This window comes from Perca fluviatilis, chromosome 12, assembly GCF_010015445.1.
Source record: "Perca fluviatilis chromosome 12, GENO_Pfluv_1.0, whole genome shotgun sequence".
In the NCBI taxonomy this organism is placed as follows: Eukaryota; Metazoa; Chordata; class Actinopteri; order Perciformes; family Percidae; genus Perca; species Perca fluviatilis.
Window position 1 is genome coordinate 19,610,107 of NC_053123.1, and position 26,319 is coordinate 19,636,425.

At 40.0% G+C, this 26,319-nt stretch overlaps 2 protein-coding genes across 4 annotated transcripts; both read left to right on the plus strand.

The window, feature by feature from the left end:
- On the plus strand, positions 1–11,972 carry morc3a (MORC family CW-type zinc finger 3a). Of its 2 annotated transcripts, XM_039818517.1 has the most exons (20): positions 1–95; positions 1,049–1,121; positions 1,844–1,976; positions 2,187–2,413; positions 2,707–2,863; positions 3,233–3,380; positions 3,783–3,911; positions 4,012–4,131; positions 4,205–4,302; positions 4,436–4,543; positions 4,626–4,754; positions 6,193–6,267; positions 6,449–6,491; positions 6,679–6,759; positions 6,896–7,016; positions 7,106–7,162; positions 7,241–7,328; positions 7,410–8,520; positions 11,434–11,636; positions 11,775–11,972. In XM_039818517.1, exons 1-20 carry the CDS (start codon positions 57–59, stop codon positions 11,947–11,949), a joined length of 3,315 nt encoding a protein of 1,104 aa, XP_039674451.1. In that variant the 5' UTR covers positions 1–56; the 3' UTR covers positions 11,950–11,972. The 2 variants fall into 2 exon arrangements, with proteins under 2 accessions (XP_039674451.1, XP_039674452.1); XM_039818518.1 differs by lacking the exon at positions 7,106–7,162.
- A 2,273-nt stretch (positions 11,973–14,245) lies between these two features.
- On the plus strand, positions 14,246–25,895 carry chaf1b (chromatin assembly factor 1, subunit B). Of its 2 annotated transcripts, none has more exons than XM_039819090.1 (14): positions 14,246–14,321; positions 14,718–14,866; positions 15,978–16,110; positions 16,271–16,391; positions 18,400–18,503; positions 18,660–18,756; positions 21,648–21,732; positions 22,128–22,221; positions 22,353–22,422; positions 22,525–22,616; positions 22,752–22,911; positions 23,172–23,741; positions 24,477–24,565; positions 25,367–25,895. In XM_039819090.1, exons 2-14 carry the CDS (start codon positions 14,741–14,743, stop codon positions 25,444–25,446), a joined length of 1,821 nt encoding a protein of 606 aa, XP_039675024.1. In that variant the 5' UTR covers positions 14,246–14,321; positions 14,718–14,740; the 3' UTR covers positions 25,447–25,895. The 2 variants fall into 2 exon arrangements, with proteins under 2 accessions (XP_039675024.1, XP_039675025.1); XM_039819091.1 differs by lacking the exon at positions 14,246–14,321 and adding an exon at positions 14,388–14,633.
- The last annotated feature ends 424 nt before the right edge of the window (positions 25,896–26,319 follow it).

The following is a 26,319-nucleotide window of genomic DNA, read 5'->3' on the forward strand; positions in this document are numbered from 1 at the left end:
CGCCCGACCGTCTCCTTCGGTCGGTCTTCCGCCTACAGCTATCCGTGTACGGAAAGATGGCGGCACAAACAGACCGCGGTGTCCCACTCAGTACGGTGAGTAGAATTTACTCATTGTTTTTTTGTTTTTTTTATTATGACAGTTATACTATGACTTCAACGGTTCAACTATCGTTATAGCTAACGTCATGTGGGTAAAGAGGTTAAATATGTCGTAGGCATAACGTTACTGATTGAAATTACCTTCTTGCCTTTAGACTCTCTGCAGAGCTCTGCATTTCAGCTAACACGTGTAATCGTTAGAATAATGCTAGTAAAGGTCTAAATCATTGACATATATATAAGGTCTAAATTCGGGCAAATATATCCCTGCTCGAAGCTGCACTGTCAGGGGGGTTTGACTTCCGGTTCGCTAGTTAACGAGCTACTCTTTTGTTATTTCAGTTTGTATGTTAACTAATCAAGAAAGCAACGTTACATGTCGTGCACCGACAATTGTCGAGCAAACTGCGTTTTTGAAACGACAACGGCCAGTCGCAAATGTGTCATTTTAACACAAGGAAAGTAAAATGTTTTCCCTGTTTACGCTGTGGGACAAAAAGTTTGACAACACCCCATCACAAAAGTGTCAACACCACGTGTGACTCGTCACATTATGGGAAAACAAAACTGTTTCACATTCAATTCTCCTTCCAGACCGCATACGACATCGGCTGGTAGTAGCCATACAGTAAGCCGTTCATAGTTAAACTGTGGGCGTCCTCTGACTGGGATCATTGTTGATCCCACACTTTCTGCCCACATTTCCCATCTCTCCTCATATGTCAGATAAAAGCAGAAATTCCCCAAAATAAGAAGACTGAATGATTTGCCGTCCATAAACACAAGCGTTAAGACTCAGTTTACAGATCATTAGGTTTTCTGTGACTTTACTTGTCATTTCACTGCATTGAGTTAAGGCCACATTGATTGAATTTGAATAGATTGGGAGAAAATAAGGCAACTTTCAAGTATTTATTGTGCACTTCTTATTTTTCTCCAACTTGCAGCTTTGTCCTAAATTTCTTCATACCAATTCCACTAGCCACACCTGGCCCTTCAGCGCCATAGCTGAGCTCATAGGTGAGTCATCATATGTTGTATTTTCAAAAGAAACAAATTATTTGAAAGCTGAGCATGAAGGGTTGTCTGTCTCTATAGCCCCCACTTTTTCCATAACCAGGACAGATTTACATCAAATTGAAAGGAAAATTTTAAATCCCTTTCAACGCCAAGATTCTTCTCAGCAAACAACCCACCAACTACATTAACCTGTAACAAACATTTGAATTTCACGATACTCACAAAGACTTACTTAATTTGGTTTTGAGAATGACAAAAGACTTAGTGATGCGCAGTAGTTGCCAATGTATTTAACCACTCACAATGTTGTTGTAGTAATGAGAATCGTGTCACTACTTGATAAATATTCCAAAAGGTTTGAATATGTTAATGTATTTATGGAGGAATTTAGTTGAATTAAATGTCCCTTACATTAAACATTTAAAAACCAGCATATTTCAGATTATGATTCAATGTATGCTTAAATCACCTCTCTCACTAGTGTGTGAAAGCTTTTTGAATAGCGATGAGCTCAGGTAGAGAGTGAGGATGGTGTTGATAGAGCTGATGCCTCACTAGAATGCTGAGGTAATGCAGCAATAATGTATAAAAAGTGGGCAGTGGTAGTACATTTGTTGTTTTTGTTCTGATTCAACTTTTATTATTATACCCTCATGCAACACATTGAGGTTGAGCTTTTTATGTGAATTTAAGTTGCCCCTAAAAATGGTTTCTTTTGACAGACAATGCTTATGATCCAGATGTCAGTGCCAAACAGTTCTGGATTGATAAGACTGTGGTCAAAGACATAGAATGCCTCACTTTTATGGATAATGGAAATGGACTGGACCATGAAACAATGCATAAGATGCTCAGGTACAGACACTGCTGCTTGGTATTTTTTGGAAATTATGGAAAATGTGTTATGGCCCACTGTATGTTGACATTGCACTGCCACTACTGGCAAACCTAATGACCACTGCCTAAAACCTTTACAAATGAATGTTGTATATGATGCTACATTCATGTATGGACCATGATGTAATTCATAAAGAATATATGCACTCTTCCCCCCCCCCCACCCAGCTTTGGGTACAGTGACAAGACTGCTTTAAAGGGTGTGAAGCCAATTGGCATGTATGGCAACGGTTTCAAGTCTGGATCCATGCGTCTCGGCAAAGACGCCATTGTGTTTTCGAAGTCAAAGAGCGTGTCGTGTGTTGGGATGCTCTCTCAGACCTACCTGGAAGAGATTGGTGCTAACCAAATAAGTGTTCCTATTGTCTGCTTTGAACAGAGAGAGAAAAACAAGTATATCCTTTGTCTACTGAATTATGCCATATTGAATCATGTAAACAAAATGTAAATCTTCTTGATTTATTGACATGATGAAAGTATTATGTTTTTTTTAACTGGATTGGGTACAAGAGGACTCCAGTAAACTTGTAGAGAAATCTGAATAATACTCAAAGATTGGATTCACCAGTGTAGTTGTTCATGCTGGATACAATTCTACATAGATTTTTCATCAGTTTGACTTGTTTTAGAGTCATATTTCCATTTGTCCTAATTTTATATTGCAAGTTGTCCTTAACTTCAACTTTACTCAAGGTAAAAGAGGAGCACAAAGCCAGTCTGCAGGACATCCTGCGCTATTCCCCTTTCAAGACACAGGAAGAACTGCTCGTTGAGATCGATGCCATCAGTGCCCACTCGCCCATAGGGAAAACTGGCACACAGATCATCATCTGGAATCTCCGCAGGTCTGTCTGTACTTTATACAACATTATCAACAATACATCATCTATGTTTTATTCCAGAAACAAAGTGCTAGTCTGTGTAAGTGTCTCAGATTTGTACAGAACATTACGGAAAGTAAACATTTTCTTAAATGAAAGAGAAAGATCCCTATGTGCAGGCATGCTCCTGAACATTACCATTAGCCCTAGAGACCGGCAGGTTTAATGCCACTCCAGAGGAGAATAGGCTGTTGGCTTATAATAGAGAATACTCTAGTGGGGTATTTCCATGTGTTCAAGAATCCCCAATGTTAGGGAGATTAGAAAACTTAAAGACATCACTGTAATGGGGGCCCATTCACCTATATTAGTACATGTTTATGATTTCAACAGGACATCAACTGGAACAACAGAGTTTGATTTAGCGAAGGACCGTTACGATATCCGAATACCATCTGATATCTACGAATCAATGAAAGACACTTCTCAACAATCAGACATTGTCACGTCATACATACCTGAGAGTTTTTACTCGCTACGGGTAAGGAGCCGCAATGTGCATGTCTTCAAACAATTTCTTAATGATTGTATAAAACCTATAAGGCATTTTTTTATTTTATTTTATTTTTTTTATTTAATATGCCTGATCCACAACGTCACAAATTCTATAATGTTACGCTTACAGCAGTTCAACTTTTGACATTGACCACATTTGCACATTCACAGATTTGTGTATTTTTCAAGTAGTATATGTAGTTTTAAGTCTTTTTAACAAAGTAATTAAAGTTTTTTTTTTGTTTTTTTTTGAAAAAACTATCAAGTAATCTGTGTTGTGTCCCTGGGGAAAAAACACCATAGAATTGTTACACTTCTGATACTGTCTCTTGATCTCACTTTCGATTTGCATTTGTAAATAATTGGTACTTGTTTTTATTGGTTGTAGGCATATTGCAGTATTCTCTACCTGAAGCCTATAATGCAGATCATCATACGTGGTCAAAAGGTGAAATCTCAGCTCATTGCTAAGAGTCTGGCCTTCGTCAGAAAAGACCACTACAAGCCCACTTTCCTTGTATCCTTTCATCGCAAAGTATTGATGAATGCATTTAATTTGGGACAATTTGAATGTGCGCAGATAATGTTTCTTGAGTTTTCCTTAAATGTTTTTTTAGACCAAACGCATTCCTATCACTTTTGGCTATAACACCAAAAGTAAAGACCAGTATGGCATTATGATGTATCACAAGAATCGTCTCATCAAAGCCTATGAACGTGTGGGCTGCCAGCTCAAGGTAAGTTATATTTTCAAGGGTTTCTAAATGTTATTATCCGGTGTTCGTGCTTCTGAACCTTTGCCTTCTGCAGGCCAACAACAAAGGTGTTGGGGTCATTGGGGTCATAGAGTGTTACTTTCTGGAACCGACCCACAACAAACAGAGCTTTAATGAGACCGATAAGTACAGGTAATGGCACAAATGCTGCATTCTCTTTTGATAACATTGGTCTGATTTATGGTCTAAATGAGTTTCTGTTTGAATCTTTCACACAAAAAATATTGTTCTAGTCTTAGTCAAATTACTGGATTTCTTGGTACAGGAAAACTATGACCAATTTGGGGACCAAACTGGAGGAATACTGGAATGAAATTTGTTACAGGAGAAAAACAGAGGATCCAACCAGCACCATACCAGTGGAAGATACCAAGTTAGTACATTTTGCAGTGATTGACATGATGTATTCTACACGTTTATTTGTCTAACCATACTTGCCTCATCTATGTCCTCAGGAAGCAACCAGATCAAAACTGGGTGCAGTGTGATGACTGTTTGCGCTGGCGCAAACTCCCTGATGGGATCGACAGCAGCAAGCTGCCAGATAAATGGTTCTGTCGTATGAACCCTGATCCTCAGTTCAGGTAACTAGAGCCTTATTGGAAAAAAAATTGTTGGAATAATCGTAATGTCATGTGATAAAATACGTACAAATGGAATACAAATACAAATGGAAAAAAAGATACCTGTATTCCTATGCACAAATCTTTTTTGTAAAAATGCAAAACTTTACTCTGTAAAAGTATTTCTTGATCTTCACATTGTGTTCACATTACTCGCGTGAGTTTGACCACAGGATCATATTGGGATAATTTGTGTTTATCCATGACTTGAGCAAGACGCAAACTGCAAGGGGTCGGGCATGCAACCTGTGACGTCCTTCAGGTGGCACAACACCAGCCTCTCAAAGGATTTCATGACCACTGACCTCAGGGCGACAGGCCTGTAGTCATTAAATCCTGTGATGGTGGATTTTTTTGGGAACCGGGATGATGGTGGAGCGTTTGAAGCAGGAGGGAACTTCACACTGCTCCAATGATCTGTTGAAGATCTGTGTAAAGATGAGGGCCAGCTGGTCAGCACAGGCTTTCAGGCAGGAGGGCGACGTGCCGTCTGGGCCTGTTGAGGGTGCATAGGGTTGTTAGATGTCAGAGCAGGTGAGGGGTGTGAATGTGGGCCTATCAAACCTGCAGTAAAAATGCATGTCGTCGGCCAGTTGACGGGTCTTTATAGTGTGTGTGTGTGTGTGTGTGTGGGGGGGGGGGGGTCTCCTGGAGCTGGTTATGTCCTGCAGGCCTCTCCACACAAATGCAGTGTCGTTTGCTGAGAACATGTTTTTCAACTTTGTGTGACTGTGCCTTGATGTTGCGTCCCCCGGTGCAAATTTGCATCTTTGCATTGACTGTATGTCATCGCGTTACTTGTTGTGTGATCATCATCTAAAAATAAATGTTGCATCATTTACAAGAGCACATGTGTGCATCCAACTTTTTTCCGCAAACATAGAAAATGTCCAAACATATTTTCTTATATTTTTAGAGCTACATACACACCAGTAAACATAAACAGATATATACATTCCTGAATCACATGAATCATACATGTGACTCACAACTTGAAACTCTCAAATAAAAATTCAACAAATGTCTGTTTAGGGTCCGATATAACTAGTAACTATTAATAAAACTAGTCAAGCTAAATAAGCAGGTGTATCGTCTGGACTACTGGGCGGGACATGGCAACCCAGCGGAGCCAGCCACTGTGTGTTGGCTTTAAAGGTACTTTAGGTTAACAGTGTCACCTGTGAGATGGCTCGGTAGATTTATGACAGCGAAGGTCAAAACATCAGTTAACATGAATACTCCACTAACTTTTGGCACATTTATCTGTGTATTGACAACTAGAAGTACCCAAAACGCATGCACATTATTGATATCATTGTATTTTGTCAAAAATTGTATAACCCGAATGTAGCTCGGACTCAGTGGATGTTTTCAATCTCTATCTATTTCGCCCTCCCAGGAGCTGCCAGGCAGGGCAGGAGCCTGTGGACTCTGATGAGGAGCAACCTTCATACTGCAAAACCTATAAACAACAGTGAGCCCCATTTCATTTAAAACCACTGTCACAACTTTCGCCCAGAAATAAATGGAATATTTAGACTTACTAAGAATAGCATATTTCTATATAAAGCTGCCAAATCTGCCCCAATATGTTAACTGAGCATAGTAAATGAAGTGACTTGCCTAACCTTACCTCTGTGATGTATTTTTTACAGGGAGAGGAAAGACAAAAAGAAACAAGAGATGGAAAGACAAAAAGTAAGGACACATCATATGCTGTAAATTACCTGTCATTTTCTGCATGCTATTGCAGTTTCCTCCACATGGTACTATGTAACACCTCCGCATGATTTGGAATAAATAGTTATTTTTCTGATAATATTGGTTTCTGATTTCATAAAGATCGACATGTGATTAATAGCGCTTTTGGGAATTGTTTTTCTAGGCTGAGGAGGATCGAAAGCGTCAGGAAGAGCAGCGTTTGGCTGATCTCTCCAGGCAAAAACAGGCCCAGAAACGGCTGAAGGTTGGGAATGATGACTTAAGACTAATGGTTATGTTAACAGAAGTTTTAATAAATACATTGCAGGAGGTAGATATGGTGTAGGAATATTTAATAATTGCAAATTAAATGTTTTTGTTTTTATTGTTCTTGTTGCCAGACTGTCGATTCCCCTTACATCCCAACTACTCCAAGGAGTAGGTTTAAGACTAATTTAACACAAGGGGGTGCTGCGAGAGCTGAATCCTCTCCACTGAGGTCCTCCACCATTTCACAAGCTGGTAAGAAAATTTGGTCTGTGTGAGAGAGAGTGAGAATGAGAGTGAGGGAGAGATTCTTCAGAGAAAAATGTCTGTTTTCTTCTTACAAGGGGGTGCTGTGAGAGCTGAATCCTCTCCACTGACATCCTCCATCCTTTCACAAGCTGGTAAGATAATTTAGAGAGAGAGAGAGAGAAAGAGAGAGAGATTCTTCAGAGAAAAATGCCTAATTTTTCTCTCATTAGCTTGCAGCCCCTCCAGTAGCAGTGGTCTTCCAGTTATTTCTAGTGTATGCTCACTGTCGCCAGCTTTACTGTCAACAGGCCATCTGAGGTATGACTTTGTGTTGTTTCTGAGCTTATCCATTTTACTTTGTTTAAGAAGTATATTAATTGTGCTTTGTGTACACTGCAGGGGGAAAAGAACACAGCCTGTTACACCACATGCAACGCCCAAAAGACCTAAAAAGATGAATGGCTTCCATCGGGGTAACTCTAATAAATCCACATTAGTGGATGTGAGTCCAGTAAGCTCCCCATCAGTGCTCATTGATGATGGTGATGATGATGATGATGATACTGATGATGACATTTGTATCTTGGAGGCTGTCAGTGACCCCAGGCCCAAAAAGCCAGATATTGATTTGAACAAAGTGAAGACCGAACAAGAGCAAAGTGATGCTAATGTCAGCATGCTGATGGAGTGCAGCGATGATGCTGCAGTGGAGGACACCTCGGAGATGAATGTTGCAGGAACGGGCTTGGCAAGGTCTGCTGCTGTGGCAACCAGTCCCTCCCCAGTACCCTCTACAGGGGTGACCAGCAGCACCACCCAGACAGAAGTACCCAAAGTGAAGCAGGAAGAAGAGGACCAAAATCAAACTCAAGTGGAGGCGAAAGCAGGGCAGAGTACATCTAATGAAAGAGGTAGAGAACAGAGTTCAGGTGTAGACATGGGTGTCTGCAGTGTTGAGCAGCAAAGCGTTATTAAGCAAGAGAGCGGAGACGCTCACAGTGAGAATCGAGGAAAGCAGACCTTGCAGAATGGCGTGATGCGTCATCTGGATGGTGAAGAAGATGCTGGACCTTCCTGTTCAAAGAGAGACTCTCCACTTCCCTACCCCAGTGTGACTGAGGTACAGGAACAGCAAGACCAGCTCATAGATCTTATGCAGGCTACAGCTCAGGAAAGGGATTCCTTTAAAGAGCAGGTCCATACACTTACCTGCCAGCTGCAAGACCTGCAGAGCCAACTGCAGGAGCTGTCTCAGATCAATGTAAAGAAGGAGTGTTCTCACCAGGCCAGCCAGACAGAGATTACTGAGGAAGGGGAAGACTACAAAAGTCTGTTTGAGAAGGCAAAACAGAAAGTCGATGAACTGATTAAGGACAAAGAAGCTTTACTGGCAGCCACTGAGCCCAGTACTGCCCAAGGTGATGACATGGATGAGATTGCACTGCAAGTTGACTCTCTCATCCGTAAGCTGGATGAAAGAAACAAGGAGAGGGATGAACTGCGCTCACAGGTCAGTGTTCCAGCTGTATTTTGAGCCCCCCTCCATTCAAAAATTTGTTTTTTTTTGTTGTTGTTTTTTAAGTTTATGTCCCCTACAATGGCTTACCTTGACTATACTGACTTGTATTTGTGCAAAGTTTGTCACTACAGAGGTGTTTTCACATTCCTCTTCTAAAGGGGGAGGTGTCTGTGCACTAGTCTGAAATCTGAGATTTAAACTAGGGCTGGGCAATATGGGGATAATAAAATATCACGATATTTTTGACCAAATACCTCGATCGATCTCGCCACAATATTGTAGTGTTGACTATTGGTGCTTTCACTAAATATTTACACAATGAGATTTTTGATAAATAATCATCAGTAATGTGGACATAATGTCTAAGTGGGGTAAAGGCAAATAATAGAACAGTTACTAACAGTCTGGTTAGTTCAGAAAATGACATAACTTTACTCTAATGCAGCCTTTAAAACCAGGAAAAGGCAACACTTATGCCATATTACGATATGATATCCAAAATCTGAGACAATGTCTAGTCTCATATCACGATATCGATATATTGCCCAGCTCTAATTTAAACGTATCCCGTCACTAGCCCTAAACAAATCGCTGTCTAATAACAAAAGCCAGCAGAGAAACCTAAAACCTCCAGCGCAGAGCGGACTGCACACAAACAACATAGACAAATAAAAGATGCTAACTACACTTACCATTCTGATATGTCTGCTAGTCGCCAATTTTAGTGCACAACGGACTCCTCCTCATGTGAGTCTGGATCTGACTGATGGCGGGGTTCAGACAGAGCGCACAAACTATAGTTGCAGACCGCATGCTCACCTAGCTCTGCAAGCGGGCTGCCTGAGTTTTTCCTTTCCTTTACCGGTCAACCTAAGGTAGATGCTAAATGTTGTCACTGAATGAGTCTCAACCAAGCACGAGGATGGTGGGCAGGGCAAAGCCTGATCCAGAATTTCTCAGTGAGGGAGAAAGGGTACATGTGCTTCCAGTCCTTTCCAGACTTTTATTTTACTTTTTATGTGGGTAAACCAAAATATTGATCATAAACAGAGTAGTTTTACATACTTTAAAATTAGTCTGGATTGGGACTTAAAAGTACAACCCTGGTGATACTCTTTATTTTTCCTATTGCCAACAAATCCCATAAAAAGACCAAAGCCAACAGTCTCTCAGTACTGCCGAGATTGGCTCAATATAACCTAAAGTGCCCATGTTTATCGTAATGAAGAAACTAGAGCTGGGTGGGGTTTTTTATTTTTTTTTTCCTACAAAAAATCTGTGATTTATTTACTTATTTTTTTTCATAAAAAACTCCATTTAAGATTCCATTGGATTTTTTCCCCCCCTTCCATTTTAAAACAAAATAACTGCAAACTGTAAATATATTTTAAAATATATATTTATTGTATTTAATTAAAGTGCATCAACATAAACAATATTGCAAAGGCAAACCCTTTCTCTAACTGAAAAGTCACTGTGCAGTGTGCAACAAAGATTGTTAAACATCCAAATTATTTATACTGTATAATGAACCGTAAGTAAGTAAGTAAAATTTATTTATATAGCACCTTTCACAGACAAGAATGGTCACAAAGTGCTTTACAGTCGGAACAAATAAAAGAAACAACAACAAATAAAATACAATACAAAGCCATATTGCTAACTAAATGCTTGTCTAAAAAGAAGAGTCTTTAGGTGTTTCCTAAAAGTTTCAACAGAGTCCAAGGCTCTCAGGGCTAAAGGGAGAGAGTTCCAGAGCCTTGGAGCCACCACAGAAAATGCATGATCACCTCTTGTTTTAAAACGTGTTCTGGGGAACAGTTAAAAGGTCTTGACTTGAAGACCTCAGAGAGCGACCAGAAGTGTGTGCGTGCAATAGATCCTGGATATAAGAGGGAGCTTGGCCGTGTAAGGCTCTATAAGTAATGGTTAAAATTTTAAAATGCACTCTAAAACTAATTGGTAGCCAGTGAAGAGCCTTAAGCACAGGAGTAATGTGCGATCTCCTGTTGGTATTAGACAATAGTCTTGCTGCTGCATTCTGTACGACGTGTAATTTGTCCATGTATGATTTGTTTAAACAAGTGTACAGAACATTACAATAATCAATAACCGTAAGACACATGTAAGGGCTGCATGGTTCGCCTCGACCACAGGTCAGTAGTGGCAGCGTAAAAGTCAATTCCCTTCAACTTGGTTATTATCTTTTGCCGAGTGTTGTTATACAGCTGAGGAAGAGCAATGTCAGAGAAATACTTGCGGCTAGGTACTGTATATTGAGCGTCCAAAACTTTCAGCATGTTGTTAAACCCTCTCTTCTCAACAGAGTAAACTGGCAGCATATCCGTAGCTATGTAGAGAGTAATTGCCTGACTACTACTGAAGAGGGGGAGGAAAAAAAATCTAAAAACATAGATTTTTTGAAAATAGGAATCGATTTGACCTACCAACTCGATTTTTAAATCAAATCGATTTTTTTCCCAGCCCTAGAAGAAACGTCAACCAGTACAATCACTGATGTGTTTTCAATCGTTTTGAGGAAACTGTGGAGCTCTATGGCACATAGGAATAAGCTATATCAGCTTTGGCAGAGTTTAGAAGACAGTAAGATTAGTTGAAAGCACTGAAAGGCTACACAGTGGACTTTTGAGCTGAGATTATTCATCCTAAAAATATAACAACAAAGCCGAATAAATCTGACTGTGCGCTTAATGTAAAACAAAGTAACTATAAAAAAGTTATGTAAGGTTGTATGGATATGTCATTGTCTTTTGTATAATTTACTCTCTCTATACACTTTATTTGCTTTGCCATGTAGATGTACCTTTATTTTATTAATGTTGCCTACCCTCCCTCCTTTATTAATTTTTGTTTCTTCTGTGGTTCACTGTGTTCTGCCACCAGTTGAACAGTTTGGAGGAGGAAAAGGCAAACCTGGCATCCCAGTGTGAAGAGCTCAGGTTGAGCCTGCAGCAGCAGAGGGAAAAGGCACAAGAGAGAAGCCCAACTCAACACAGAGTGACTGATTCTACTGTACAAACCGATCCAGAGGAGGCAGGAGGGACAGTGAACTCTGGCATAGATTCAAGCTCAGATGCATCTAGAAGGTTGGATTGTTGGAAAATCACTTTCTCTCACATGTTGCATGAATTATCACAATCCATTTTATCTGATTCATGAACTTAGCCACCCAGCAGAAAAACAATGTAAATCAGATTTTTTTCACTCTGTGCTTCTCTCCTCAGTTTGATTGAGCTGAGGCATAACATTGGGCGCCTTCTTGTCTCCTTCGTGCCTTTTCTGGAACTGGACCAAGTGAATTATGAGTGTAATGTAATTGATGAGATCCTAGAACAGGTTCTCTCCGATGTGGATGCTATCGCACCAGTGGGGCTGAGGAACAGAGGGACGGAGCAATAAATAAATATAGTAAACGAATCATAGGATCCTGGACTTGTGTTGCACTCCACCTGTAAATAATCCATACAGATTCCTATGAGTGTGGGAAATTAAGTCTAATTTATTTTAAGGTGTGTAAATATTTTTTTAATTAATAATTTTTACAGTTTTTGTATTGATAAACAGTGGATTCAACACACTTATGAGCAGCTTAGTACTATTTCATTAACCATCTCATTAAATACAATACAATCACAGTGTACTTTAATGAATGTTACAGGCCGATTACTTTGCTCTTGAGTTTCTGGGTAGAAAGTAAACTTGTCTAGGTTTTCCAAACAAACAGGCTCTTTATCCGAATTTGTTGATGATTGACATTGACACCTGACTGTTTTCTCTTTGGTTTGAATTGATGCATATGTTGGATATATTTGTCTTTTAATATATATTTTTTATATTTCCTGTCTTTGCATTGTGATTAAATGCTCTATTATCATTGGTATCCTGTGAACCTTTCTGATTGAACAAACATAGAAACTAGGGCTGTCTAGGGCTGTCTAATAAATCTCTACCGTTGGAAAGCCTGTTTAGTTCCTTTCAAATGGTGCCCCATTTGTAAGGAACATGCATTTGTGGGATGAGCAGCGCTGAGTATGTGGGTTGCGCCTGTGAAAAATTTGCCAAATCTTCTCTGCCAATACCAAACAGCTTATTCTGCCATTGACTCGTTTGGTGGATTGGATGATTGAGTTTTGAAGAAACAAGACCTATTGGCAATTTAACAATTTATTCATTTAACAAACAGGAGCCTCAGTAGCTTGTGGAAGAACCATACACAGCCACAACAGCCTGGCCCCTCCTCCTCATGCTGGTTACCAGCCTGGTCACACACTGCTGTGGGATGGCATCCCATTCTTTAACCAGCATTTGTTGCAAGTCAGCCAGCATGGTTGAGTTGGTTACTCCGGCACGAACAGCACGCCCAAGCTGATCCCACAAGTGTTCAATGGGGTTGAGGTCAGGACTGCTGGCAGGCCATTCCATCCTCTCCACTCCCACATTCTGGAGGTAGTCTCTGATAACACCCCCCCCCCCACCCCCCCGTGGGGGTGAGTGTTGTCCTCTTGGAGGATGGAGTTTGGTCCCAGACTGTGGAGATATGGGATGACCACTGGTTGTGGAATCAGGCACCTGATTGTCAGCACCTGGGGGTACCAGAAGCTCAAAACAAGAATCGATAGCAACAGCAAAGAAAAGCTGTTTGGCAATTTTTTCATGGGTGCAACCCACATACTCCGCGCTGCTGCTCATCCCACAAATGCATGTTCCTTACAAATTGGGCACCATTTGAAAGGGAACTATACAGGCTTCCCAACGGTATAATATTTATTGCCAAAAAACATTGTTACCTCAGAGAAATAATCCACCAAACACAAATTTCCTTACTTTTTGTTTTAAGTTTAAAACTTAAAGGGATACTTTAAGCCATCTGTCATCTTTGTATCTGATACCTAAACAAACGGGTATCAGATTTTGACAGGCATGTATTTCAGTCAGTTCGGGTTGTGACGATGAAGGGATTTTTGGGGTGCATATGTTGAGCTGTGTTTATTCAGGAAGCCTCATTAAGATCAAGATGTGTTTGGCGAGAGAGAACAAATTACATGTATTCAGGATCACAAGACACACAAAGCAACCATGACACACACACGAAAACATAAATGCTTATTTTAAATGTCATCTATGTTTTCATGTAACTTGCTGAGTGTGACATGTTTTTGGTAATGAATCGAAAGGCACTGTTAGTCCAAAGTGTCCAATGGTAATGACATGAGCATACAAGATATCTCAATATCCAGTGTATAAAATGGGATGGTTTTTTTATACCGACATTCTAGTAAACTAATACTTTGAAGGGACTCCGTACCAAAAAAAAAACATTGTGAGGCTGACCTGTGGAAGAATAGGTCTACATTTCCGTCACATTGTTTATTAATCATTTAACAAAACAAATCTCAAATGGCACACATGATAATGCCCTCTCAATAAGATTTACATACTTTAAACTACATATTACAGGTTAATAAGTGAAAACTGTGTGTGTGTTATCTAATAGGCTTATCCTTGATTCGTGAATAGAATATCCCCCAGAACGTTTTGTAAAGATACATGTAACTGTTTTACAAGCAAGAATTAACCAAAGAGTAGCGTTAAGTAATTAACACGAGTCTAACTGATACAAGTATGGACATACATGTAAAAGAAAAAAAAACTGAACAGACAGTCACCTCCCCTTTCACGTTTTCGTCCAATCACTGCAGCCTACTCGACCGGAAGTTTTGAAGAATCGTACGCGGGAAATTACTAATCGCTTCAGCTGGGCAACAGAGGAGGTAATACACTAACTTACTTCGATGTAACTTTAGTTTAAACAATAAACCGATGTAATGTTAACTATTTGTAGTGAACATGATCTTATCTAACAGGAATTTATGTACACATGTACCTGGTTTTGTCATTTGTCTGTAACGTTAGCAAGTCAACTCGACAAATCCGCTGCATTTATTGCTAACGCTATTAGCTAGCTAACTTTGTTGTAGCTTTCATTTCCAGTGACTGTGTGGCCAAGTTAGCCACTTTATCAATATATATATTCTTATGTAACACGTAACACAGGCCCCATATTGCCCACCATGTGGAGATAAGTCAGTATTAGCAGCTTCGCTAATATCAGCCCATTTGAAACTATCAGTATTATCGTATTTACATGTTTTTTTCCCCCTCCCGAGGTCTGTTTTGGATATAAAAAAAGATGAAGGTGGTAACGTGTGAGATTGCATGGCACAACAAGGAGCCAGTCTACAGTCTGGACTTCCAGCACAGTTCAGATGGACGCATTCATCGGCTGGCCACAGCTGGAGTGGACACCACAGTCAGAGTGAGTGGAGAGGGAGGGATGAATACATCTGGTTAATTCAGCGATGAACCAACAGTTTTGTAAGAAAACAAACTTGTCTTCCCCAGAGTCATTTTAATGACAACGTGATAAATGTGTAAATCGGTGCACATGTATTTGTATTGGAAAGGAGCAGTGTAACACAAGGCATATGGTATTTAACCTATCTGCATGAAGTTGACAATAAAAGCAAGCGTGATGGTTGCAGCTGTAAAGGGCAAATGTGCAGGCCCAAAGAAGTGGTTCACGCTTTCTCTTGAAGAAAACGTCATGTAACATCAATGGTGCTTTTTTACAGAATATAATAATCTTGCATTTTCATATTGAGAAACTTAATAGGATATTATTTAGGCTTTTCCAGGACTTAAATGGGTTAATGCGTCAGAATTGTCCAAACACTTATTTCACTAATCAGATTTTTACATATTTAACCTGTTAGTAGGGCTGGGCGATATGGAGAAAATCAAATATCACGATATTTCTTACCAAATCCCTCTATCGATACCGCAACGATATTGTAGTGTTGACTATTGATGCTTTCACAAAATGTTTACACAATGAGATTTTTGATAAATAATCATCAGTAATGTGGACATAATGTCTAAGTGGGGTAAAGGCAAATAATAGAACAGTTACAACAGTCTGGTAAGTTCAGAAAATAACATCACTTTACTGTAATACAGCCTTTTAAAACCAGGAAAAAACAACAATTACGCCATATTACGATATCCAAAATCTAACACGATATCTAGTCTCATATCACGATATCGATATAATATCGATATATTGCCCAGCTCTACCGGTTAGTTCTATAAACTTTCTCCCACTAAACCTACATCAATGGGTATGATTAAAAAGCAATGAAATTTTTTTTTTGTGTTTTATAAATTGGAGTATACCTTAAGCCAGGTCCTTAAACGGCCGAATTTGGAATGGAATTTCATAATTGAAAAGTGAATAACGTGCAAAATATTGCATTGAGTAAAATATTACTTTGTGAGTAGTTTTTTTTTAACCTGCAGCTGTAGTATATAAAGTCACAGTTGTGTACAGAGTTTGAGATTAATTACTTTTTGCTTTGATGCTGATGCAGTTGTGGCGGGTAGACACGGGCCCCGACGGGAAAGCAGTGGTGGATTTTTTGTCTAATCTGGCTAGACATACCAAGGCTGTCAACGTAGTGCGCTTTAGTCCCAATGGAGAGCTGCTTGCCTCAGGAGGAGATGGTATGTCAAACATAACACACAGATGTTCGATCAAATATTTGCTATGTAATATTTTAAGAGTCAGTATTTAAAAGGCACTAGTAATGTTATTCTCAAACTGGAACAGGTGTTTTAAAAAACAATGGCCTGCAGTAATCATATGGGTTTTTATTTGGTACAGATGCAGCAATTCTGCTGTGGAAGCTCAATGACTCTAAGGAGCCTGAGCAGGCACCCATGTTCCAGGAGGAGGAAGATGCTCAGCTCAACAAGGAGAGCTGGTCTGTGGTCAAGACATTGAGGTACACAGCTCTGGTTCACAACTCTGGCAGTTTCAATCCCATCAAGTTAGAATGTAATTAATGACCACCACATTACCTTTTGATTCTAAAGACTCTTAGGCTGTGCTCAGACTGACAATAGTGCAGCCTCCTTATTCATTTTGATGTTACCGCTGGGCGGCACAGTGCTTTCAAAACAGGATGAAATGATTCCTACTAAGATGATCTTTTAGAGTTGTAAAATCCTACCCTGTAGTATTATAAACCACTATGCAGCGATTTAGTGTATAGGTCATATTTATCTTCTCACTGGGGTCTGTGTCGCTCAGTTTTGATTACTTTGCAAGCAATTGTATATGTCAATACATGTATCAATTAGAGATGGCCCGATACCATTTTTTGCTTCCCAATTCCGATACCTGAACTTGCCTATCGACCGATACCGAGTACCGATCCGATACCAGTGTGTCATATATTTTATTATGTTTACTAACTGTATACTACTATCCCTGTATGGATGTGATATGATTTCTATCTTTTTGGTCGGTCTGGCTCAGGTTAAACTCTTTGTGAAACATGAACAAATACAAACAATGAATGCCACGTAACTTTCTTTTATTATGCAGTTTGACAGTCAGTTATAACGAGAGAAAAAAAACTACTTTAACGTAGATTTTCTTTAGGGCTTTATTACGTGGTATCGGATCGGTGCATAAACTCCAGTACTTCCTGATACCGATACCAGCGTTTTAGGCAGTATCGGAGCAGATACTGGTGTCTGGATCGGAACATCTCTAGTATCATGTCTTGCTCAGCATTTAAAATCAGTGAGGTCAGACATAGGGGTGCTATTTTAGATTTATTATTTTTCCTGAACTATCGTCAACCAATCATTAACCGTTAACCGACAAGCAGGCATCGGAGTCCCAGTTCGGTCCAGGACACTCGGACATATACTCTGGAGACAGCTGTGGACTTGTACCGGTTGAGCAGCCACGGTGTTACTTGCATTGTTGTGGACACATGCCGCCACTTTCCTGGAACCGCGTACACATCCGTGCGACCGACACAAGTCTGCAGCTGTCTGCGGAGCATATGTCTGAGGCGAGCCCATCTCCACCACGTCCACTGGTGAGGTTGTCAGCTGTGTGTCTGCCTGGCATACTCAGTGTGTAGGATGGCTGATTTAACCCGCAAGTCCTCATCAATATAGTGGCATGTGTTGTTCTCCGCTGTGAGCACTGTCCAGCAGGGAGCCACAAACATAGCAGAAAAAAAGAAGACTTAAAACGCAACGTAGCTAGCAGTTAAAAAATAAACTGTATAGCCTATTTTTCTTTTACAATGCAAAACACTTTTTTGATTAGCTTTTTTTTTATAATTTTGTTTTTAACTGATAGTATTAATCTGTCAGACTTCTTATTGTTGATTAACAGTTATACGGTTAATCATTAACATCCCTAGTCAGACAAGATGGTAAACGTTTCAGAATTACAAGAGAACCATTACTTTATTAGTAATTGTTAGAATCATTTCATTATCAAGAATAGACAGGAACCACTGAAGTTATATCAATGTTTATTTTTACTTGCAAACACAACAAGGAGCCATTTACAACACTCCACAGAGTACAGATAATGCCTAATGTAAGCCTCAAACAGTAGCTTATGTATGTGTGCAATACAATCATAATTCAGAGTTGATGTCGTCAGTTGTTATCTGGTCAGAGTTGATGACGTCTGCCTTATCTGGTCAGGGAGTGCATGTTCTTTCCTCAGCATCCCACCGTGCTCAGACAAGGAAACGCAGTCACTCCATGTGATCTAGTTGGAGCACTCAGTATAATATCTCATTATTATGCAAACATTTTTAATAATAAGACATGTTCTTCTAACGGTAATATTTTAATTAGTCGGAGTATGAAGATCTACTTGTTTTTTTTTTTTGCAATTTGCTATCTGATTGATGTAAATGTGTAGCAACAGTGTGGTTATACAAAGAATTTTTTTGTCATTTCATTTGTCTTTAGGGGGCACATAGAGGACGTGTATGACATCTGCTGGACACGGGATGGAAACTTCATGGTATCTGGGTCTGTCGACAACACTGCTATTATGTGGGACATCAACAAAGGTTTGCTTAGACTCATAGCTATCCGTGTGTATTCCATACAATTTCAGTTCCCTCCTATTATATTTGTATTAGTAATGCAAATCCACAGCATACTGAGAGTATATCTTATTTTGGCTTTGTATGTATTATGTTGCTTGCAACTGTTTTTGTGTTTAGGACAGAAGCTGTGTATCTTGAATGACCATAAGAGCTACGTGCAGGGGGTGACCTGGGATCCTCAAGGGCAATATGTCGCCACTCTCAGCTGTGACAGGTAGACAGACGCCTCATGGCATGCCTAAGGGTCTAATCCAATGGTTCTCAACCTTTTTTGTGCCAGCGCCCCCCTATCCATTATCCAGGTCCCTAATGCCCCCCCCCATCAAATATTATGTAGGCTAATTGCCCCGAATATTAATGACTACGCCCTAATATAGGCCTATTATTGTTTTTTACTATTGTTATCAAAAATAATAAAAAAATCAAATCATTGAATGACAAACAACACATGTATTAGTTCCCCAGGTATCAAAAAAGCCATGTGAATAGCAATATTTACAGGTTTTAAAAAAAATGCAACCATTTGACATTCAAATTAAATAACAGCAGCCAATCAGAATGACTAGATATGTAACATTCAAACTATAATTTGGTATTATCAAAAGGCCTGCTGCATGTCCCTGGTGTGAACCTCAGCACCTTTATAAGAGGACTATAATTTGAATGTCCTTTTTTGGTTGTGAAGTGACCTTGGGTGTCATGAAAGGCGCTTTAAATAAAATGTATTATTATTATTATTATTATTATTACAAACACTAACAGTAGCCAATCAGAAACCGCTAGCAATTTAACCGTCAAATCTATTTTTCATTCAAATCTATAATCAAGTTATTCCAACTGAAAACAAGCTGGCACTTATCAAGGGGTAAAAGCAGGATCTCACTCTCTCACACACACACACACACACACACACAGAAAAGTATTTTAGTGATGACAAACGACTTGAACAACGACCCCTACTGCCGAATGGAAATAAGTTTACAACCACTAGAGGAACTGCCCAAGGATGCCCCCTCTCACCATCATTGTTTGCATTAGCAATTGAACCCTTGGCTCAAAAAATTAGAGAGACAAAAGAGATAGGAGGTATCGAGATTGAAAGAAACGGTTTAAATTGAGCCTATTCACGGATGATTTATTACTTTACTTAAGTAATGCGGTAACCTCAGTTCCACATGTTATGAAAATAATCACAACCTTTTCAAGGATCTCAGGTTATAAAATGAATATTGCAAAAACGGAGCTGTTGGTAATTAGGCTCTTGCAAAAAGGACTTGGGGAATCTCACACAATTTCGAATACAAAAAAAAAAAAAAAAATACCTTGGAACTTATATTAGCCATGATAAGATCCAGTTGTATAAGGATAACTTTCTTCCACTTGTGAAAGACTTTAAGAAGAATGTTAGGCAGTGGCAAGACTTGAAGATTAATTTAATAGGAAGAGTAAACCTCTTTAAGATGATGTGGCTACCGAAATATTTATTTAAATTTCAAATGCAATTGCAAATATAATCTAAAAGATACAGAATTATTTAGGTATATGCAACTGAAAAATTGGATTGTCTGCAATTTTTACATGGAAAAGAATATCAGCCCTGAAATGTCTAACATTTTCCGCCAAATCAACAAAAAAAGTAGGCTGATCGGCTCTATGTACAATTTACTGATAAGTATGCAAAATAGTGATACATTATTACAAAGTATATACAGTAAATGATATGAAGACCTAGGGGTTGACGTTAAAGGAAAATGGAAAGAAAGCTTGTCACTAACATACAAATTAACTACTAACGAAAATCTGCGTCTAATACAGTTTAAGATAATGACAAGAATATATTACACTAGAGATAAAATAAACAAGTTTGATAACACATCATCCGATATATGCCTAAAATGTAATCTATATGGTGACTCCCTTATGAATTTCTTTTTGGTACTGCAAAGGAATTAAGAAGACTTGGGAGGGTATAGAGATTTGGTTATCTAGGTATATTAACAGAAAAATGATATTCTCTCCAAAAATGTGATTTATTTATTTTTTTGTTTATTTTTTATTTTGTATCGCATTGTTTGATGTATTTCCTGGAACCGGATTATGGTGACCCACAGAAATTAATAAAAAAAAAAAAGGAAATAAGTTTACAACCTTTGAAAGTTAGTGAGAGCCCTTTTTGATGCTTAGAAGAGTCTAGGTTAGAGGAGTCTAGGTTAGAAGAGTATATGTTTGCTATCGCCTGTCTTGCGAGTAAATAGCAGAAAACGTTTGGAGAAACGCAACCCCACTTCGTGCTGTGTTTTGTGGAGGTGTGAGAATCCTGTACAGTAAACAGTGACATCACTGCCTCTATTGCTTCCATAAGAAAGTTTTAAAACCGCAAACACAAGCCCTGAACTGCCCGGGAGTTTGGGGAACAGCTAAATGTTTGCCAAACAACAAAGCACAGTTGATGTCTCTCACACGTCTCTTTTCTTTCTCTTTTTTTCGTGAAATGAAGCTGCCTTCAGGTACAGTAGGAAACGTTGGGTTCTATAAAAATCTGACGAAAAACTGTTACTGTGAAATATAAAGTCTACTTGTGCTACATTGGTAAAGAACATAACAGGACGTCGCACCACCCTGCGGCAATTGCTATTTTTTTCTGAACGCAGCTTCACGCTGAAGTACGGAGCTCATTTAAGAAGATGCTCTTACGTCCCGTTTCCATGAAGGCAGCATGGAGTTGCGCCAAACAAAGCTGAAAGAAGCACAGAAGAGAAGTAGAGTTATGATCCACCGTCTCGTCCAGTTGCGGTGCCGTGAACTGGCAGGTTTTAATGTTGCAGACCACTGTTTTTTGCAAGTAGTTTAAAGTGTAAACATGTATTGTTATTGTGAATCTTTGGTTTAAACTAGCTTTCAAACAAACGCCCCCCAAGGGCACCTCAATGCCCCCCTTTTCCAAAATATTGCTTCCAACGCCCCCCATCATCTTCTGAACGCCCCCTGTTGAGAAACACTGGTCTAATCTTTAAATCAACGTAGTTGCTGTTAGTCACTAATCAGCGAAAGTGGGTCTTCAGGAGCTTGATTCCTAACAGGTTTTTGTTTTTCCCTCCCTTTCAGAGTGATGCGTGTGTACAGCACTCACACCAAGAAGAAAGCCTTCTGTATCAGTAAAATGAGCTCTGGGCCACTTGCAGAGGGAGAGGTCAGTAGAAATGTTGATTTTGATGATACTTGGTTGAGTCACTGTCATTGTCTTAGATGTGACTAAGGTCTTAAATTCAACAACTTTTTCTTTTCAATCATGAATTTTGTCCGAATTAGTCATGTACACTGAACCGAATATCTAATTTGTACCTTTTGCAGACACCTTTTTGACATTATTTTACATGAAACCAGCTCTCTGTTCTGGCTCATGCTCGTGTTTTGGCCACCTGTTGACTAAAAACTTGTTTATGACGCTTCAGGAATGTTTGTCTTCCCTTTTGGTCTTAAAATTCTTAAATTTACTCTAATATCTTCAGAGATCTTCTGCCCTGCTGCCAGGTGAGTGAGGCATGTAACACGTGCTCTGTTCAGCATTTCTCTTTATCGTTGCAGGTCAAGCAGTACAGAATGTTCCACGATGACAGCATGAGGTCCTTTTTCCGACGTCTCTCATTCACACCAGATGGGTCTTTCTTGCTCGCCCCAGGTACCTACACTGCATACTTAAAATGTTTACCTGGCTTTTTTTGGTTTTGGTAATGTTAAGTGTTGTAATATCCTAGTTAAGATAGTTGATATAAACTAATTTCTGTCTTCTGTCACCATTTTTAACCTCAGCTGGATGTGTGGAGATCGGAGAAAACGTCATAAATACCACATACGTCTTTTCCAGGAAGGGCCTCAAGAGGTAACTTTTGTGACTTGCTGTGGCATTTAGAGTTGTTCAGAGTCTGGGTTGGCTGTATTAATGGTAGTAATTGAGGTACAAATCTCTGTCTGTGTATTTTAGGCCCATCGCCCACTTGCCGTGTCCAACTAAAGCTACGCTGGCTGTGCGCTGCTGCCCCGTCTACTTTGAACTGAGGACCAAGAAGGCTGAAGGTAAGAACATATGCCCCATTAGTTAACAGACAATATTGATCATTAAGGCCTCCCTTTTTTGTTGTCTGCACCCTTTATGTCCCGTTTGTTTTACTTTTATGTATTTTTCATTCTTCCTCCATCTTTCCTCTACAGATGGTTCGAGTCAGGCTCTTCCCAACGTATTCCAGTTGCCGTACCGCATGGTGTTTGCTGTGGCATCGGAGGACTCCATCTTTTTATATGACACGCAGCAGACCCTTCCTTTCGGCCTGGTGTCCAACATCCACTACCACACACTCAGCGATCTTACATGGTAAACTAGGGCTCTCTTCTATTGTCTTCTTTTGGCTTTTCATATTGTATAAAGATATTATGAGGCTTCAACAGAGGGAAGATACCGACTTAATTTTGGTAATTTGAGATTGACTTTGGACATTGGGATGTATTTTTACACGGAACAAGAGCTGTGGATCTTGTCCCCCATATAAGATTTACAACGATGAATTTAAAACTGTTTCATTCATGTTTTAGTCTTCCACCCACTGACATGTTTTTGTATTCTATCCACTTTAGGTCTCGTGACGGTTCCTTCCTGGCTGTGTCCTCCACAGACGGCTACTGCTCCTTCCTGACCTTCTCTCCAGGGGAGCTGGGCACTCCGCTGAAGGAGCCCCCAACTCTGGAGGTCTTTGTCCCAAGCAGTGGGGTTGAGAAAAAGGGCAAGAAGTCGTCAGCGGCCAGGACCTCATCTCCTTTGACCCAGACACCAAGCTCAGCCCTGACTCCCACATCCCAAACCAGCCTTGGTAAAGATGCCCCCTCTGTCACCCCCCCAGAAGAGAAGAAGAGCACCCCGAGTGTTAAGTCTAAACCCCAGCCCCGGAGGATCACCCTCAACACCCTGGAGGGTTGGGGGAAACCCTCTAATCCTAAAACCGCAGCACCTCAGACCCCAACATCTGCAAGCACAAGCACACCCTCTACTCCCCAACCCCGTATTACCCCTCTCACCCCAACCAACTCCTCCACAACCCAGCTACGCATCGCCCCTCTAACCCCCTCCACTCCTAAAGCCCCCAACAGTGCTGATGCTGGGCCCACTACTCCTAAGGGAACAACCACCCCAAAGGGGCCCGCCCCAAGGTAAATGCTTTTATTATTCCTAAACCTTTACATCCACTAAGGCTATTTAAAACTCTGTTAAGATGTACTTTGGATGGTGTGAAAAATGCAGGTGTTGCCGCATACAAGAGTGCATATGGTAATTTATGGAAATATTTGAGTTATTCAAATGTGTTGTGACTGGTGTCAGACTGGGAAGAAAACCACACAGAGCACACTGTGTCCACCTCCCTCCCCCCTGATGATTAAAGTAACTAAGCTGATTATCTCTAGGATAGATGCAGTTTACAGATAAGTACTAAATGTAAGAAAGCACTGTGTTCTTTAAAATGTGTAAAATGTATTTTTTTAATATACTTTTTAAACTAAAAAGTCAAATATAAATGGCTGTAATGGGCTCATGATGTTTGTTTGTATGTGCTCAGTACTGGCAGTAAGAACAAAGCCCTGTCTGGTATGAGGGATCCGTTGGACCCCCCACTGACTATAAAATAATAATCGCTCTGACAGACTGCATGTAGACAATGGCAGGTCTGCACATGCTTTTGTATTTGCCTTGTATCTGTAACTTGGAGCATTTGCCTAAGCTCGTTTACTTGGCAACAGCTGAATCAGAAGAACAAAAGAGAAGATGAATAAAATGGGACAGTGATCAACTTTTCACTGTAGAAGAGTAATATTGTGTGCTTGTGTGTTTGCTGTTGATCTCATGCTTAAAACCTCGTAACCATTTGTGCTCCTTCCATTTGTTTACAGGAGAGTATCTCTGACTCCCGTTGCATCCCGATCTCCAGCTGTTGGTTCACTCTTCCGCACCCCCTCTTCCACTGAGAAGGCCAAACATGGTTAGTAAGGGCAACTGCTTTGGCTGTTGTCCTTCATGTTGAAAACATCCCAACAGAAGTCAGTGATTACTGACGGAAAATCCATCCACCCTCATTGACAGCCTACTCGTTGTAGGTAATCGTTGTAGAGTAGATGAGATCTGTTAACACAGCAACAGCCAAACCATTTTGTTTAGAGGTAAAACTGGAAGTCAGCACACATAAAAACGTTGGCAATGATCCTTCGTTGCACCGTGTGTGTGTGTGTGTGTGTGTGTGTGTGTGTGTGTGTGTGTGTGTGTGTGTGTGTGTGTGTGTGTGTGTGTGTGTGTGTGTGTGTGTGTGTGTGTGTGTGTGTGTGTGTGTGTGTGTGTGTGTGTTGTCAAGCAATGTAGGCCAGTTGAACCAGCAACTGGGTCTATGAACTGTGATAACTACATTCGCTTTAGTGTTTTCTTTGGAATGAATTGTGCTAACCTGGAGGTTTGTTTAAAACCTGTATAATCGTCTGACTGCTCATGCTTATTGCCCAGTCAGACTTTTTAGCAATATTGCCACGTTCACAGATCCGGTGAATAATTTGGTGAATAATTTAGTTATTAGTGATGGGAAGAATGACCAGAACTATCAAAATAATTTTCATTAGTAGTATGGTAATCAGTGTATTTCACAGTGCATATTAACTTGTTGGTCTGCTACATAAATGTTGACTAAATTATATCTAGCCAAGTGTTGCATACAGTTTCTTACATCAAAGCAGAAGAACCATGCCATCATGTGTAACTGATTCTGTCACTGATCCTGTCACTTGTATTTCTCCAGAACGTCCTTCTCCTCCCACTGATCCAGTGTGCCAGCCGCCAGAGTCCAAGCGGCCAAAGACCACTGGCACCCAGACTTAGTGTCTACTGGGACCAGTGTGCTGCTACGATATCGGAAAAGAGTACATACAGCAGAAGGTGACGAAGAAGCTTCAGTACAAAACCACTGAGGCTCCCCATGGATGGAACACCATAGGGCAGTAGAATTGTGTGTGGGTTGATATTGTCCATACTTGAGTTAACTGGATGAAGTTTGATGAATATTTGATTTGTTTGACATTTAGATGCTCAAGTACTGTTGTACAAAAGGAAAGTTCTGTCTCACTTCTTTCCAAAGACAGAAAACCACTCCAAACCTGAAGAAGAAAGTGGGGGGGAAAAGCACCTCAAGGTTTAGTGCCTTGTATATAGCTTTGAATATACAACCTCTTAATTTGCTGAAGACTGCGGGTCAGCAGCTTGAGTGAAAAGCTCCAAATTGTCAAGTCTTTTTTTCATTGTCTAATAAAGGACGTTTCATATACAGCGCACGGAGTAATTGGCTGTGGGATGATTCATGTTTTCTTAACTGCAAGCAGCTGACTGTTTTCTTTTAGGAAAAGGATCATTCATGGGCTGTCTTTGTGTTAAACCTAAACTGATTTGATGGTGTCCATGTCTTGATCCATCTTTACAGTTGACGTGAGGTCGAGGTAGAAGGAACATGTATGATGTTCACGGCTGTTTGTCTTGACGTATTGAGGACTGTTGCCAGGATTTAAAAAGAAATGAGGTCAGAAGATCAAGGCTGACCTCCAATTTTCCTCTTTGGATTTTTTGAATTCAATTAACTGTTACTGTTATGTATATTTTCTGATATAGATTTGAAAATGCTACATGAGGGTCTAAATGTTCTCCATGCTGCCAGGAGAAATAATTAATCTATTATATCTTTATTGTCATGAAATAAGTCAC

Bases quoted from the DNA above. Each gene is read 5' to 3' on its own strand.
- morc3a (XM_039818517.1), top strand. From the start codon at position 57: ATGGCGGCACAAACAGACCGCGGTGTCCCACTCAGTACG. The intron at 4,755-6,192 runs GTAACTAGAGCC...TCGCCCTCCCAG, and splicing joins AACCCTGATCCTCAGTTCAG to GAGCTGCCAGGCAGGGCAGG. The intron at 8,521-11,433 runs GTCAGTGTTCCA...TTCTGCCACCAG, and splicing joins GGGATGAACTGCGCTCACAG to TTGAACAGTTTGGAGGAGGA.
- chaf1b (XM_039819090.1), top strand. From the start codon at position 14,741: ATGAAGGTGGTAACGTGTGAGATTGCATGGCACAACAAGGAGCCAGTC. The intron at 18,757-21,647 runs GTAGACAGACGC...CCTCCCTTTCAG, and splicing joins GCCACTCTCAGCTGTGACAG to AGTGATGCGTGTGTACAGCA. The intron at 22,912-23,171 runs GTAAACTAGGGC...TATCCACTTTAG, and splicing joins ACACTCAGCGATCTTACATG to GTCTCGTGACGGTTCCTTCC.